Below are 13,045 nucleotides of genomic sequence, written 5' to 3' on the forward strand. Positions count from 1 at the left end.
TTCACACTTTATTCTGCATATATATTAAGCAAAGAGCTGGCAGTTAACAACACTGAAAGTTGATCAGGCTTTAAAGGGTTAAATTTTGGCGGCAGGAAATTCAAACTGGCCAGCCAATAGGAAGGTTCCATGATTTGCATTTAGTGCAACTAGTACTACTAGTAGACCATTTTGGCTCTTACTAGTACTACTAGTAGACACTTTAGCGCCTACTAGTAGTACTAGTAAGGTCAAAATGTGTCTACTAGTAGTACTAGTAGACATTTTAGGGCTTACTAGTACTACTAGTAAGCGCAAAAATGTCTACTAGTAGTACTAGTAAGGCGAAAATGTGCTTACTAGTAGTACTAGTGACCATTTTTGCGCTTACTAGTAGTACTAGTAGACATTTTGGCGCTTACTAGTAGTACTAGTAAGGCGAAAATGTGTCTACTAGTAGTACTAGTAGATATTTATGTCTTACTAGTACTACTAGTAGACATTTTAGCACCTACTAGTAGTACTAGTAAGGCGAAAATGTGCTTACTAGTAGTACTAGTGACCATTTTTGCGCCTACTAGTAGTACTAGTAGACGTTTTGGCGCTTACTAGTAGTACTAGTAAGGCAAAATGTGCTTACTAGTAGTACTAGTGGCCATTTTTGCGCTTACTAGTAGTACTAGTGACCATTTTAGCGCTTACTAGTAGTACTAGTTGGCCATTTTGGCTTACTAGTAAGGCAAAATGGCTTACTAGTAAAAGCCAAAAAACGCGCACTAGTAGGATATCGAATAAATGCTCAAACGTATGGAAAGCCGTTTGAGCATTTATTCGATATCCTACTAGTGCGCGGTTTTTGGCTCTTACTAGTAAGCCATTTTGCCTTACTAGTAAGCCAAAATGGCCTACTAGTACTACTAGTAAGCGCTAAAATGGTCACTAGTACTACTAGTAAGCGCAAAAATGGCTACTAGTACTACTAGTAAGCACATTTTTGCCTTACTAGTACTACTAGTAAGCGCCAAAATGTCTACTAGTACTACTAGTAGGCGCAAAATGGTCACTAGTACTACTAGTAAGCACATATGGAAAGCCGTTTGAGCATTTATTCGATATCCTACTAGTGCGCGGTTTTTGGCCTTTACTAGTAAGCCATTTTGCCTTACTAGTAAGCCAAAATGGCCTACTAGTACTACTAGTAAGCGCTAAAATGGTCACTAGTACTACTAGTAAGCGCAAAAATGGCCACTAGTACTACTAGTAAGCACATTTTTGCCTTACTAGTACTACTAGTAAGCGCCAAAATGTCTACTAGTACTACTAGTAGGCGCAAAAATGGTCACTAGTACTACTAGTAAGCACATTTTCGCCTTACTAGTACTACTAGTAGGTGCTAAAATGTCTACTAGTAGTACTAGTAAGACATAAAATGTCTACTAGTAGTACTAGTAGACACATTTTGACCTTACTAGTACTACTAGTAGACATTTTTGCGCTTACTAGTAGTACTAGTAGACTTTTTAGCGCCTACTAGTACTACTAGTAAGCACATTTTGACCTTACTAGTACTACTAGTAGGCGCTAAAGTGTCTACTAGTAGTACTAGTAAGAGCTAAAATGGTCTACTAGTAGTACTAGTTGAACTAAATGCAAATCATGGAACCTTCCTATTGGCTGGCCAGTTTGAATTTTCTGCCGCCAAAATTTAACCCCTTAAAGCCTGATCAACTTTCTGTGTTGTTAACTGCCAGCTCTTTGCTTAATATATATGCAGAATAAAGTGTGAAAATGCATATTTACGTGAATGTTTTATCAAAAGAAATACTGGGAGAGGAAGTATCCACTCTGTGATTCAAAATAAAAGCCTTTTAAATATGAATTTACTTAACAGCATTCTGAACAATGAGCAGGCCTTCAGCAGAAAAAGAAACTGTCACATTCACGTTTATCAAAGTTTATAAGACCAGATAAGACTTTATTAATCCCCGTGGAGGAAATTTAGGTTGAAATAGCAGCACAAAGGAATATAAAAGAAGAGATGCAGTTTTATACAAGTATCAACACACGATTTACACTATAAAATCAATAATAATTATTTACAACCATTTAAAACCAGATAAATGTCTCAGATAAAAACAGGCACTAATCTGTCAGTTTGGTGCTGTGGAGCCTGATGGCTGACAGCACAAATGAGCCTCCAAAGCGCTTTGAGGCCTGGGGCTGCATGTGGCTGCAGGAGCTCCTCAGCTCAGCATAGAGAGGATGAGAGGGGTTGTCCCTCATGGTTTTCAGATTCCACAGTTGTGAATTAATTTGGAGCATTATAGCCTAAATTGTTATCATTAATTACTAGAGCGATGGTGGTCTACACTGTCATCATTTAGAGTGTTATTTTATAGTGTAAAGTTAGGATCACAGTGTTAAAACTCTACAGCTCTGAGTGTGTGTGCTCCTCTCTGTATCTAACTGCCCAGGCACATGTGTGTGTGTGAGCAAGTTCGTGTGCTTTGGGAGAAAAGGGAGGGAGCACAGTGAGATATCATCAAAAACACCTGCAAAGTAAAATATAGAAGCAGATTTTGTGCAAATTGTATAACAAAATATACATCAATACAGTCCATCACAGTAAGAATGTCCATGATCAAGCAGAGTGCATGCAGACGACACAGAGGAGGAGCAGGCAGTCAGGGAAAAAACAGATTCAGGTGCAGCAGGAAAGAGAGCCAAGAGATGATGTGAAGCCAACAAACAGAGCTATAAAAGGAGGTGAAAGTCAGTCGTTACATGGTTTTCATGTGGGTTAGGGTCTCTGTTCTGGTAACAGAATGGGGCTCTATTTTGCACCGATCTCTGACACACTCCGGTGGAACTTTTGTATTCTGATTGGTGTCTGTTTTTGTTGATAATAAAAATGTTGGTAAATGTTCAAGCTTTCTTATCTGGCCCAAGTCTTGAATTTTTACACGACATTACCACCTATTATGAAATAGCAACATGGGCAAAGTCTCTCATGCTGATATGTAAATGTTTATGCTTGAAGTTTCAACCAGCGGCCTACTCCTTCAACCAACCTGTTTTTAATGGCTCCTCATTATGATATGAAGCATCTAATGTTGTCCCAGACTCCTCTAACTGTCTACAGAGACTAAAGGACTGACAGAAGCATGAGACAGATGTTATTTATTATTATTTAAGTGCTTTAAGTGCTAAAACATGTAATTTACCTAAACACATGATGTTAAAAACACAAAATTTTTTATTATTTTCCCCTCAGAAGTCAGCACATTGAGAAGTCAGTTCTCACACTACTACAGGTACGTTATTGGTGGCTAAGAGGCCTAAGCAGAGGAGAGTTTTTGGAATATTGAAATTGCTAATCAACAAAAGAAAGGAGCTGGCCTAGGATGTGCACTGCCCAGGCCAGAGGGTGATTTAAAGATCAGATTAGACCTCTGTGAGTGTGTGTGTGTGTTAAAAATATTAACAATTAAAACGAATCAATTAAACAGTAAATGTATGTGTGTGTATTGTGGTGTCTGAACAATAATGCTGCGATGATGTGTTGAGAAGAAATCCCCTTGACACTGTTCTTGATCATAAGAGTTTATTACATCAAGGAGTTCAGCATCAATTACAAGCTCTGCAGCAGCTTGGAGAGTGACCCAGCCCGATGGCCACTCTGTACACAGCTTATATAGGACCTGTTTAGGTATCTGTTAGACACCATAGAAGGGTCAGAGTCCGCAAAATAGAGCTCCTACCCATAGAAGAGTACAGTACAAAACAAGGGGTCAGAGGTCAATTCCATAGGAGGGTTCACTGAACCTCTTTCCACCTGCTACAGTGCTATTTTAAACTTTTATGCGTCAAATGCACATATATTGTACACCACAGTATATTCACATCGACCATTTTGCACAGAATGGGGCCTGTGTTTCAACACGTGAGAGAGGGGAGACTGAAACTGCAGGATCTCTGACTGCAAGAGGATATTACTCATGTGTGAACTGATAGAGGCCTAAGAAGCCAACACAATGCCTAACAGTAATGTAACTGCCTAACATGGTACACTCAGGGACAATATAACGTTAATTCAGCAGTTTTTGCACCAACATTTCATTTGTGGTAATTGTGAGTTTGCAGATTTGTTTTGTGATTACGAGACAATAGTTCTGAATGGCCTGAATAATAATAATGTAGCCTAATTTAACTTTAAATCTAATTCAGTTTAATCAAACATAAAGTTTATATCACTGCAAGCTGCTAAAATATCTCTCTGAAGCTGTTAATGAATGCTGCAGAGTCGTTTTCCTCATTGCAATTCAGAGCTGGTCCTTTAAGGCTCTGCAGCACACAGTTTGAATATTGACCAATCAAAGTCCTTGTCCCGCCTGCTTCATTTGCATGCAGTCTACTAGTAGTACTAGTACTACTAGTAGGCGCTAAAAAGTCTACTAGTACTACTAGTAAGCGCAAAAATTTCTACTAGTACTACTAGTAGACGTTTTTTGCGCTTACTAGTAGTACTAGTAGACATTTTGGCGCCTACTAGTAGTACTAGTAAGCGCAAAAATGGCCACTAGTAGTACTAGTAGACGTTTTTTGACCTTACTAGTACTACTAGTAGGCGCTAAAAAGTCTACTAGTACTACTAGTAAGCGCAAAAAAGGCCACTAGTACTACTAGTAAGCACATTTTGACCTTACTAGTAGTACTAGTAGGCGCTAAAATGTCTACTAGTAGTACTAGTAAGCGCCAAAATGGCCACTAGTACTACTAGTAAGCACATTTTTGCCTTACTAGTAGTACTAGTAGGCGCCAAAATGGCTTTTACTAGTAAGCCATTTTGCCTTACTAGTAAGCCAAAATGGCGTACTAGTACTACTAGTAAGCGCTATGGCGCCTACTAGTAGTACTAGTACGGTCAAAAACACCTCTACTAGTAGTACTAGTGCGCAATTTTGGCTTACTAGTAAGGCAAAATGGCTTACTAGTAAAAGCCATTTTGGCGCCTACTAGTACTACTAGTAACGTCAAAATGTGTCTACTAGTACTACTAGTGGCCATTTTTGCGCTTACTAGTACTACTAGTAGACTTTTTAGCGCCTACTAGTACTACTAGTAAGGTCAAAATGTGTCTACTAGTAGTACTAGTAGACGTTTTGGCTCTTACTAGTACTACTAGTAGACATTTTTGCGCCTACTAGTAGTACTAGTAAGGTCAAAAAACGTCTACTAGTAGTACTAGTAAACATTTTACACTATATTTAAAGGCAAAATGAATGAAAATGTGCTTACTAGTATTACTAGTAGACATTTTAGGTCTACTAGTACTACTAGTAAGCGCCAAAATGTCTACTAGTACTACTAGTAAGGCAAAAATGTGCTTACTAGTAGTACTAGTGACAATTTTTGCGTCTACTAGTAGTACTAGTAGGCATTTTGGTGCTTACTAGTAGTACTAGTAAGGCGAAAAAGTGCTTACTAGTAGTACTAGTAGCCATTTTTGCGCTTACTAGTAGTACTAGTGACCATTTTAGCGCTTACTAGTAGTACTAGTAGGCCATTTTGGCTTACTAGTAAGGCAAAATGGCTTACTAGTAAGAGCCAAAAACCGCGCACTAGTAGGATATCGAATAAATGCTCAAACGGCTTTCCATAAGCACATTTTCGCCTTACTAGTACTACTAGTAGGTGCTAAAATGTCTACTAGTAGTACTAGTAAGACATAAAATGTCTACTAGTAGTACTAGTAGACACATTTGACCTTACTAGTACTACTAGTAGACATTTTTGCGCTTACTAGTAGTACTAGTAGACTTTTTAGCGCCTACTAGTACTACTAGTAAGCACATTTTGACCTTACTAGTACTACTAGTAGGCGCTAAAGTGTCTACTAGTAGTACTAGTAAGAGCTAAAATGGTCTACTAGTAGTACTAGTTGCACTAAATGCAAATCATGGAACCTTCCTATTGGCTGGCCAGTTTGAATTTCCTGCCGCCAAAATTTAACCCTTTAAAGCCTGATCAATTTTCAGTGTTGTTAACTGCCAGCTCTTTGCTTAATATATGCAGAATAAAGTCTGAAAATGCATATTTACATCAATGTTTTATCAAAAGAAATACTGGGAGAGGAAGTATCCACTCTGTGATTCAAAATAAATGCCTTTTAAAGATGTAATTATTTATTTACATTCACATACAGCTGAACAATGAGCAGGCCTTCAGCAGAAAAATAAACTACCAGGTTCACTTTTATCAAAGTTTATTATGAAATAGCAACATTGGCACAGTCTTTCATGTTGATGTTTATATAACCATAAGTAATGTGTATGGATCTGTTTTTAATGGCTCATCGTTATGATTTACAGCATATAATGTTGACCCAGACTCCTCTAGCTGTCTACTGAATGACTAACACACCCATGAGACACTAGCTCTACCAATATAAGGTCCTGAAGGAATATTATAACATTGCATGTCATGGTGACCTCAGTTGCATCCAAAACAACCACACAAATGTGTGTAAAATGTTTCTGCTTACACATATATGTTTAATACTGCTAAAACAGGCTGGGGTCAATCTGACCCCAAAGAACACCGATGGTACAAATGTGTAGAGGACATTAAAAACATATCATCATGTTCATTTTGTGTTTACCCAGTTGTACAGATTATACCCCCCCCCTAAATATGGAGCAACAAAAATTATGACAGAATTTGACACATTGAATGGTGTCAAATTGCAATCTGCAAACAGGGTTTCTCTGTGACCTAACCTGTTCACTTACAGGTTTTCTTCAACAGACCCAGAGTTTCTCTCTTACAGAGCCAGACATGCTGTTTCATTGCATCATTCAGTCCCTATCAAAGCTCACCCAAAGACTATCTAAGGTTTTTCTGTGAGCAGCAGTTTTTGACCCCGCATTCAAATAGAGATTCAGAGATTATTTTATTTTTAATAGATATATATATATTTTTTTTTTAAACTCACACACACTTACCGTTTATTTATTTATTTAAATTATATATATATATATATATATATATATATATATTTATTTTTTAACAGACACACACACACACACACAGGCTGTTTGGTTTATTTTATTTGTAATATTTTTTTTAACAAACACACACACACAAACGCTTACTGTTTTATTTATTTATTTAATTAAAAGGTTTTATATTTTCTTTAACACAAACACACATCCGCTTTCATTACTTTACACTTTAATTACTACTGCTAACTGCCTGGGAGCGTCTGCTTATCAAAGCTTCTACACCTTTCCAAATCCCAAAGAGCCTCTTGTGGCCAGTAAAGCATCTCGTGCAGTTCCTCCTCTTGACTGACGCCTCTCGGCAGGTACAGGCACATCGTGCAGGTAGATGCGTAGGGCAAACGGCGCAGGCCTGCCTCCTGTTCATAGAAGTCGACGGAGGGCTTCCTGGGAAAGCCCAGGGGAGGAACCTCGTCTGCTCCAGTGGTGAAAATCAGAAGGTCTTCGAATTTGAGGTCAGTCACTTTGTCTATCAGAAGAAAACGTAAGCATCTAAGTGACATTTTCATTTTTAAAATCAAATGTCAAACTTTACAAGATCAGAACTGTATTTCCTTTAATCACAAATGTAGAGAATATAAACCTGACTGGCTTCAGAGTACAGTCACTGAGACACAAGGTACTTTTGATCACGTCTAAATGTGTACCTTGTTGTAATGGCTTTGGTACATTGGCGTAAGATCATTTTCCTAAATTGGTAAAACACTTTGTATTTTCTTTCTGTCACAGTACATTCATGGATGTTTGGTTTCATAATTAGTGCTCTAACATTTTCATAAAGGAATAAACGTACCTTCAATCATGTTAAGCACCATCTCCCAGCAGTAGATGGTGTCCTCCTCTGCCTCGCGATGGTTGCTGCCTCTCCTGCTGTAGTTGTAACTGAAGAGGGCCTTGAAGGCTGCCTTTGACATGGGCTCCTGCATGTTGGTGAACAAAGGCAGGAAGGCAATCCAGTTCTTCCTCACCAGGTCCCACAGCTTCCCGAATGCATTCATTCCGTCTGTGAACTGGAGGATCATCTTGGCCGTTCTGTAAAGCGACAGAGATAAAACATGTACATCACCGTGCACAAGTTTGGAATCACACCACAAATTGTGGGAAAGACTGATCAACCGCATCAAAATGATAATGACACTGTTTCTTAATTATATGTTTACAATGGCTCTCCAGTTTCAGTGGCCAACCCAGGACAGAAAGAGAAGAGAGAACCCAGGAGCACACCTGCACAAGAGGTCCAGTACATCTGTCTGCTGTTTGACAAACAATACGCAAATGTCCAACTGATCCTCAGCTCACAGCTTCTCTTTCTGTCCTGGTAATTTGCAACATCAACATAATTTTTATGATTTCTTTGATGCTATACTGGGGAATAAATGTATCAAACTCTGACCCAAACCAAAAAATAAGTGCAGAAACATACATTTTTTTTATATTGACAGTGTTTTGTAGTAGTTACAACTGTAAAATGTGTTTACCTGAGAAAGATGTAGTGCTTCACTACATATGCGTAGACTTTTGGTATGTCTTCAACTGTGGCACTAAATACGCTTGGGACGCCGCACTCTGCAATCCAGTCCCCCAGGTCTTGCTGGAGCTGAGTCAGGTCCCCTGCAGTCTTGCACTGTAGGATCTTGGACAGAAATCTGAGTGACAATAATGTAGCAGGAGTCCCAGATTGAGCAAGTGTTTGTCCTGCTAGACATTAAATGTTCTTTTGTCAACAGCGACCCAAAGTAAAAGAAATGTTTGTTTAAAATCCAAATAAATATTCACATGATAATTACAAAGTACCCTGTTGACTTTGCTTTGCACATCTGGGTCAGGGAGCACACGCCAGTCAAACTGCTCCAGCGGAGGCTCCTGTCCGCACATCAGCTGGAAGAGGCTGGGGTCCAGGGCTCTGATACACGGACCTCCGTGGGCAATCGACCAAGCGATGAGGTTGCCACCTCTGAAATATTTACGCTGGTCTAGTGCTGCTTGGTCGTAACTAAGAAAGAGCTGGCCGGCCTTTCCCTCAAAAATGCCCAGGGAGGTCTGTACCTCTATCATCAAGAGTCTAGAGTAAATGGACAGAAAAGAGAAATACAGCGATGTGTATTACTGTGCAGCTCCCCATGCAAACATTTGTTCTAAAACACTGAAGAAATTTAGTTTAGGTATTCTGACCTGAAAAACTCTCGCTGCGGTCCCCCATATCATCTGCGTCTTCTCCTACAAACTCAATAAGTGGTGAGTGGGTCCAACAGAAAGCGTTTCTGGAGATGGCTTTAACGGCACTCTCCAGAAGCTTTCTCCTCCTGACACAAATGGTGGATACCAGGCCGTGAGAAAGGTGATCCTCTTGAAAAGTCCTCAAAATGATGGCAAGATCCACATCTTCCTAAAATACATCAAATGTAAAAAGTACGTCAGAAATGACTGGCAAAAAGGTTGGTCTGGTCTTTGAATTTCCTTTTTAAATAGTGGCAATATCTCATTCTTTTATTATAGTGTATGTGTAATGTATTGTGTCCTTAAAAATTACATATAAACGTAAACTATTCTCCCAGTTGAATGCAGTGTAAAAAAATTTAACTTACCGACGGAGGACTGTCACTTTCAAATGGAACTGCAATAATGTCGTCCTCCTCCGCTTCCTCAGGGTCCGCAATAACAAGGTCATTGACAGGAGTCCTAAAAGCTCAGATTTTTTTTATTTGTCAGCGTCAGTATTACATAGTCAGGCCTTTTTTGGACCCAAATGTCTTTGCAGACTACTGGTCTTGGTAATCTACATGCGTATTCTGATATTCTCTGTCAAATTTAAAGATGAGTATTGAGACTGTTTATGTGAATGCAGTGTCACACACGGTTCCTGTTTGTAAACCTATGACAGACCTGTTGAGTGGTTCCATACGGGCCCTTCTGTAAAAGACCTAGAAGGTACAAATTGTGCATGAAATGAAAATGTCTCAAAATATCAATATTTGCTAAACATCCTAAATGCGACTTATCACAGAACTAAAACTTACCTCTGGGGTGCCAGCGTTCACCCACTGTGCAGGATCCAAACTTGCCTCCTGTTGGTTGACAAGAATGACCATTTACATATTTCACTGAGGTTAGCTTTGAAAACTAAACTAAAGGATGACTTTTTAACTAGGATTTTAAGATTACTCTTTACTTTGGTGTGAATTATCAAAAGTACATACAAATGTATTATTGCTTTACAATAACTTACGAGTGATGGGTTCGTGTCTGTCCTCGGTGATCCCGCATCACTGTCCATCGTCGAAGACAGGGACATGACGCTAAGGGGAGGGGACTGGGAACTTGCACTAGATGTGACCGGTGGCATGCCGATGGGTGCTGTAGGAGCAGGCGGTGTGACCTGGGGGACAGCGGGTGAGGCCGGAGGTCTGATGGCTGATGGTGCGGGGAACAGGGCTGGACCTACATGAATTGCTGGGGGGCAGCAGGTGAGACTGCAGATCTGATGGCTGATGGTGAAGTAGTGGGTGTGGCCATTGGTGGTGTGGATGATGAAGAAGCAGGTAGAGACTCAGGTCCATCAGGTGGAGATGTTTCTGGCAGGGTACGAGTTCTTTCAGGTCCTGGGATCTTGACGGACAAAACAAAAAGCCTGTTTAGTAACTATCATCAGTGTGCTAACATTAAAAGGAGTGCTGGCGAGAAAATACAACAACAACTCACCTGTGGCAGTGTAATATTGGTCTGGGGAATAATATACACCCTGCTTCTGCCAACTGCTGTCCTCACCTCCTCCAGTGTATTTGCCTGAATTTTACTCAGAACCCTGGACTTGTCAGCTCTGGCGAGATGAAATCCAATTACATTCAGGCTAACTGTGGGAAAGCTTTGGCAAATGTAATTATTAAACTCTGGGAGAGTCCAGGAAAGTTGTGCATAACATCTTTGTGAGCCTTCCCCTGGCAAATCATGACTCGGGATCCCTGTCAAATTCAAAAAAAAAATAGTTGTCAATAAATCAATACAATGACTCAATCATTTACTTCTTTTCACTAGTTAATGACCTCGATTCAAAGCGTTATTGTGTCTTGAAGGTCATGAACGATAAACATTGCTGTATTTGTTATGATTTGAGCACATGATGTCAATATGCGTGACATAATGTATATACAAGGGCGGCTGTGGCCCAGGAGGTAGAGCGGGTTGGCCGTTAATCAGAAGGTCAGCGGTTCAATCCCTGGCTCCCCCTGGTTGCATGTCGAAGTGTCCTTGGGCAAGATACTGAACCCCGATTCCGCCAGTGTATGAGTGAGTGTGAATGTTAGTTTCCGTTTGAGCACTTAGGCTCAGTGTATGAATGTATGTGATTGGTGAATGCAGATGTAGTGTAAAAGCGCTTTGAGTGGTCGAAAGGACTAGCTCTTCATAAGCATTGGATTTTTAGGGTGTTTGCTTCACCAAATCAGTCAGGGCAAGTCCTGCTGAATATGGAAAAAGTCCTGCTGAAAGTGTAAAATAAACAAATCTTTAGTTTTGCTGCAAAAGTGCAGCACACTGATTGTCATATCCAGCACTTGCAAATCCACAATAATGTAAATAGGTTTGCATTTTCCGTGTAAATAAAGACACAATACAATTCAAGTGCATGTTGGCATTCAGAACCTATGCATATTGTACATTACCTAAGCCCACTCTGGTTAGTTTTCTGCATTCTGCATGAGGCGGAAGGACAATTTGGTCAGCATTTGGCAGCAGGAAGAGCTTCACTTTCCAAACTCCACTTGGCCTATTTACAGGTGCTTGTGCTTCTGTACAAAAACAGAAAGTATTACACATTATCGTTAGTTATACAACTGTGGTAGAACATGTAGTCACTGTAATCAAAGTGAAAAGTGAATTTTGCATAATAACATGTTGTTTAAATTCCTCTAATGGAAATAGCCTCGTCCCGTCTGCTCTCCCTCCCTAAACTAACCCGGATTCTGCTGTGGACCTGCTCTCAGGTCAGACTCTCTCCCTCTGGACTCTCAGCTCCGGTCCTCCTGTTCTGACCAGCAGCCACTGACCCGGTTCGGCACGCAGGAATTATTTCACTCTGCCTCAATATCCGATCCCTTCAACACTGCAGTCCTCTCTTAGTCATGGGTCTGCTAACCTATTATTAGGTAATAACCTGCTGTTTTAATCTGCCTATGCTATGAGAAGAAAAGCAAAGGAGCTCTCTGGTTCTCTGTCTCTCACTTGCAGCCAGACTTTGTCCGCCCCCCCCCCCGGCCGCCGTAACGTCAACAATCCGCTGTTTATTCTAACTTAACGAAGCTCAAAATGACAATCTGGACAGCCCTACATTCTTACAGTCACTAGATCAATACACTTAACCTCTCACATTTTGTTGCTAACTTAACTTACTTTCTGTAACTGCCAGCCGCCGACCAGCTGATGGAACAGTAACGTTAGCTTATGCTTAATAAATATAGCTACCGTTCCAACATTAAGTGGAAAATGTCACACATTAAGAACTTGGAAGCCACTTGTGAGTTAGCGGTGACAGTAAAAAGGACAATGCAGACATTGACTTAAACTTGTAACGTTAATGCTAACTACCTGCCATCGGACCCGCTCTTCTTCGCCTCCTAAATGTGCTCCTTGTGGCTCTCAGCAGGTTGTCTTCGTCCCTCTGCGACGCCAGTTCCCGTCTGGCAACATCAAGCGCATTCCAAACGCGATGAACAACATTATTAAAACCGCTTTCTTGTGATGTCTCGCTCATGATCCCAGCGTCTCTGGACGTTACGCAGATGTCTGCTGCCACCTACTGGTTACATTTGACCATGTGAAAAGCGCGCAGAAGCCTCTTCGGCTGCAGGATCAGAGACGATGTGCAAAAACAACATTTCTTGCAGCTTGATTGTGGAGAATGAAATTAAAGTTTGACTTTATTTAAGCTTTTGACAATGTGTCGTGCCATTTGATGATGTTGTCAACAGCAGACATAAATATTTACATCAATGTGTCAAAGCATTTGCAAT

At 40.3% G+C, this 13,045-nt stretch overlaps 2 protein-coding genes across 2 annotated transcripts; both read right to left on the bottom strand.

Annotated features, from left to right (window-relative positions):
* Positions 1-7,225: 7,225 nt before the first annotated feature.
* On the bottom strand, positions 7,226-9,278 carry LOC119884716 (G2/M phase-specific E3 ubiquitin-protein ligase-like). Its single transcript, XM_038695039.1, has 5 exons — positions 9,213-9,278; positions 8,835-9,102; positions 8,519-8,673; positions 7,834-8,072; positions 7,226-7,509 (listed from the first exon to the last, which is right to left on the bottom strand). The coding sequence occupies exons 2-5, from the start codon at positions 9,093-9,095 to the stop codon at positions 7,226-7,228; spliced, it is 939 nt and encodes a 312-aa protein (XP_038550967.1). The 5' UTR covers positions 9,096-9,102; positions 9,213-9,278.
* A 1,135-nt stretch (positions 9,279-10,413) lies between these two features.
* On the bottom strand, positions 10,414-12,811 carry LOC119884717. Its single transcript, XM_038695040.1, has 4 exons — positions 12,621-12,811; positions 11,699-11,824; positions 10,740-10,999; positions 10,414-10,646 (listed from the first exon to the last, which is right to left on the bottom strand). Exons 1-4 carry the CDS (start codon positions 12,784-12,786, stop codon positions 10,479-10,481), a joined length of 720 nt encoding a protein of 239 aa, XP_038550968.1. The 5' UTR covers positions 12,787-12,811; the 3' UTR covers positions 10,414-10,478.
* Positions 12,812-13,045: the final 234 nt, after the last annotated feature.

This window comes from Micropterus salmoides, unplaced genomic scaffold (assembly GCF_014851395.1).
Source record: "Micropterus salmoides isolate LMB-PRFRI ecotype aquatic unplaced genomic scaffold, ASM1485139v1 Ms_hic_scaffold_3627, whole genome shotgun sequence".
In the NCBI taxonomy this organism is placed as follows: domain Eukaryota; kingdom Metazoa; phylum Chordata; class Actinopteri; order Centrarchiformes; family Centrarchidae; genus Micropterus; species Micropterus salmoides.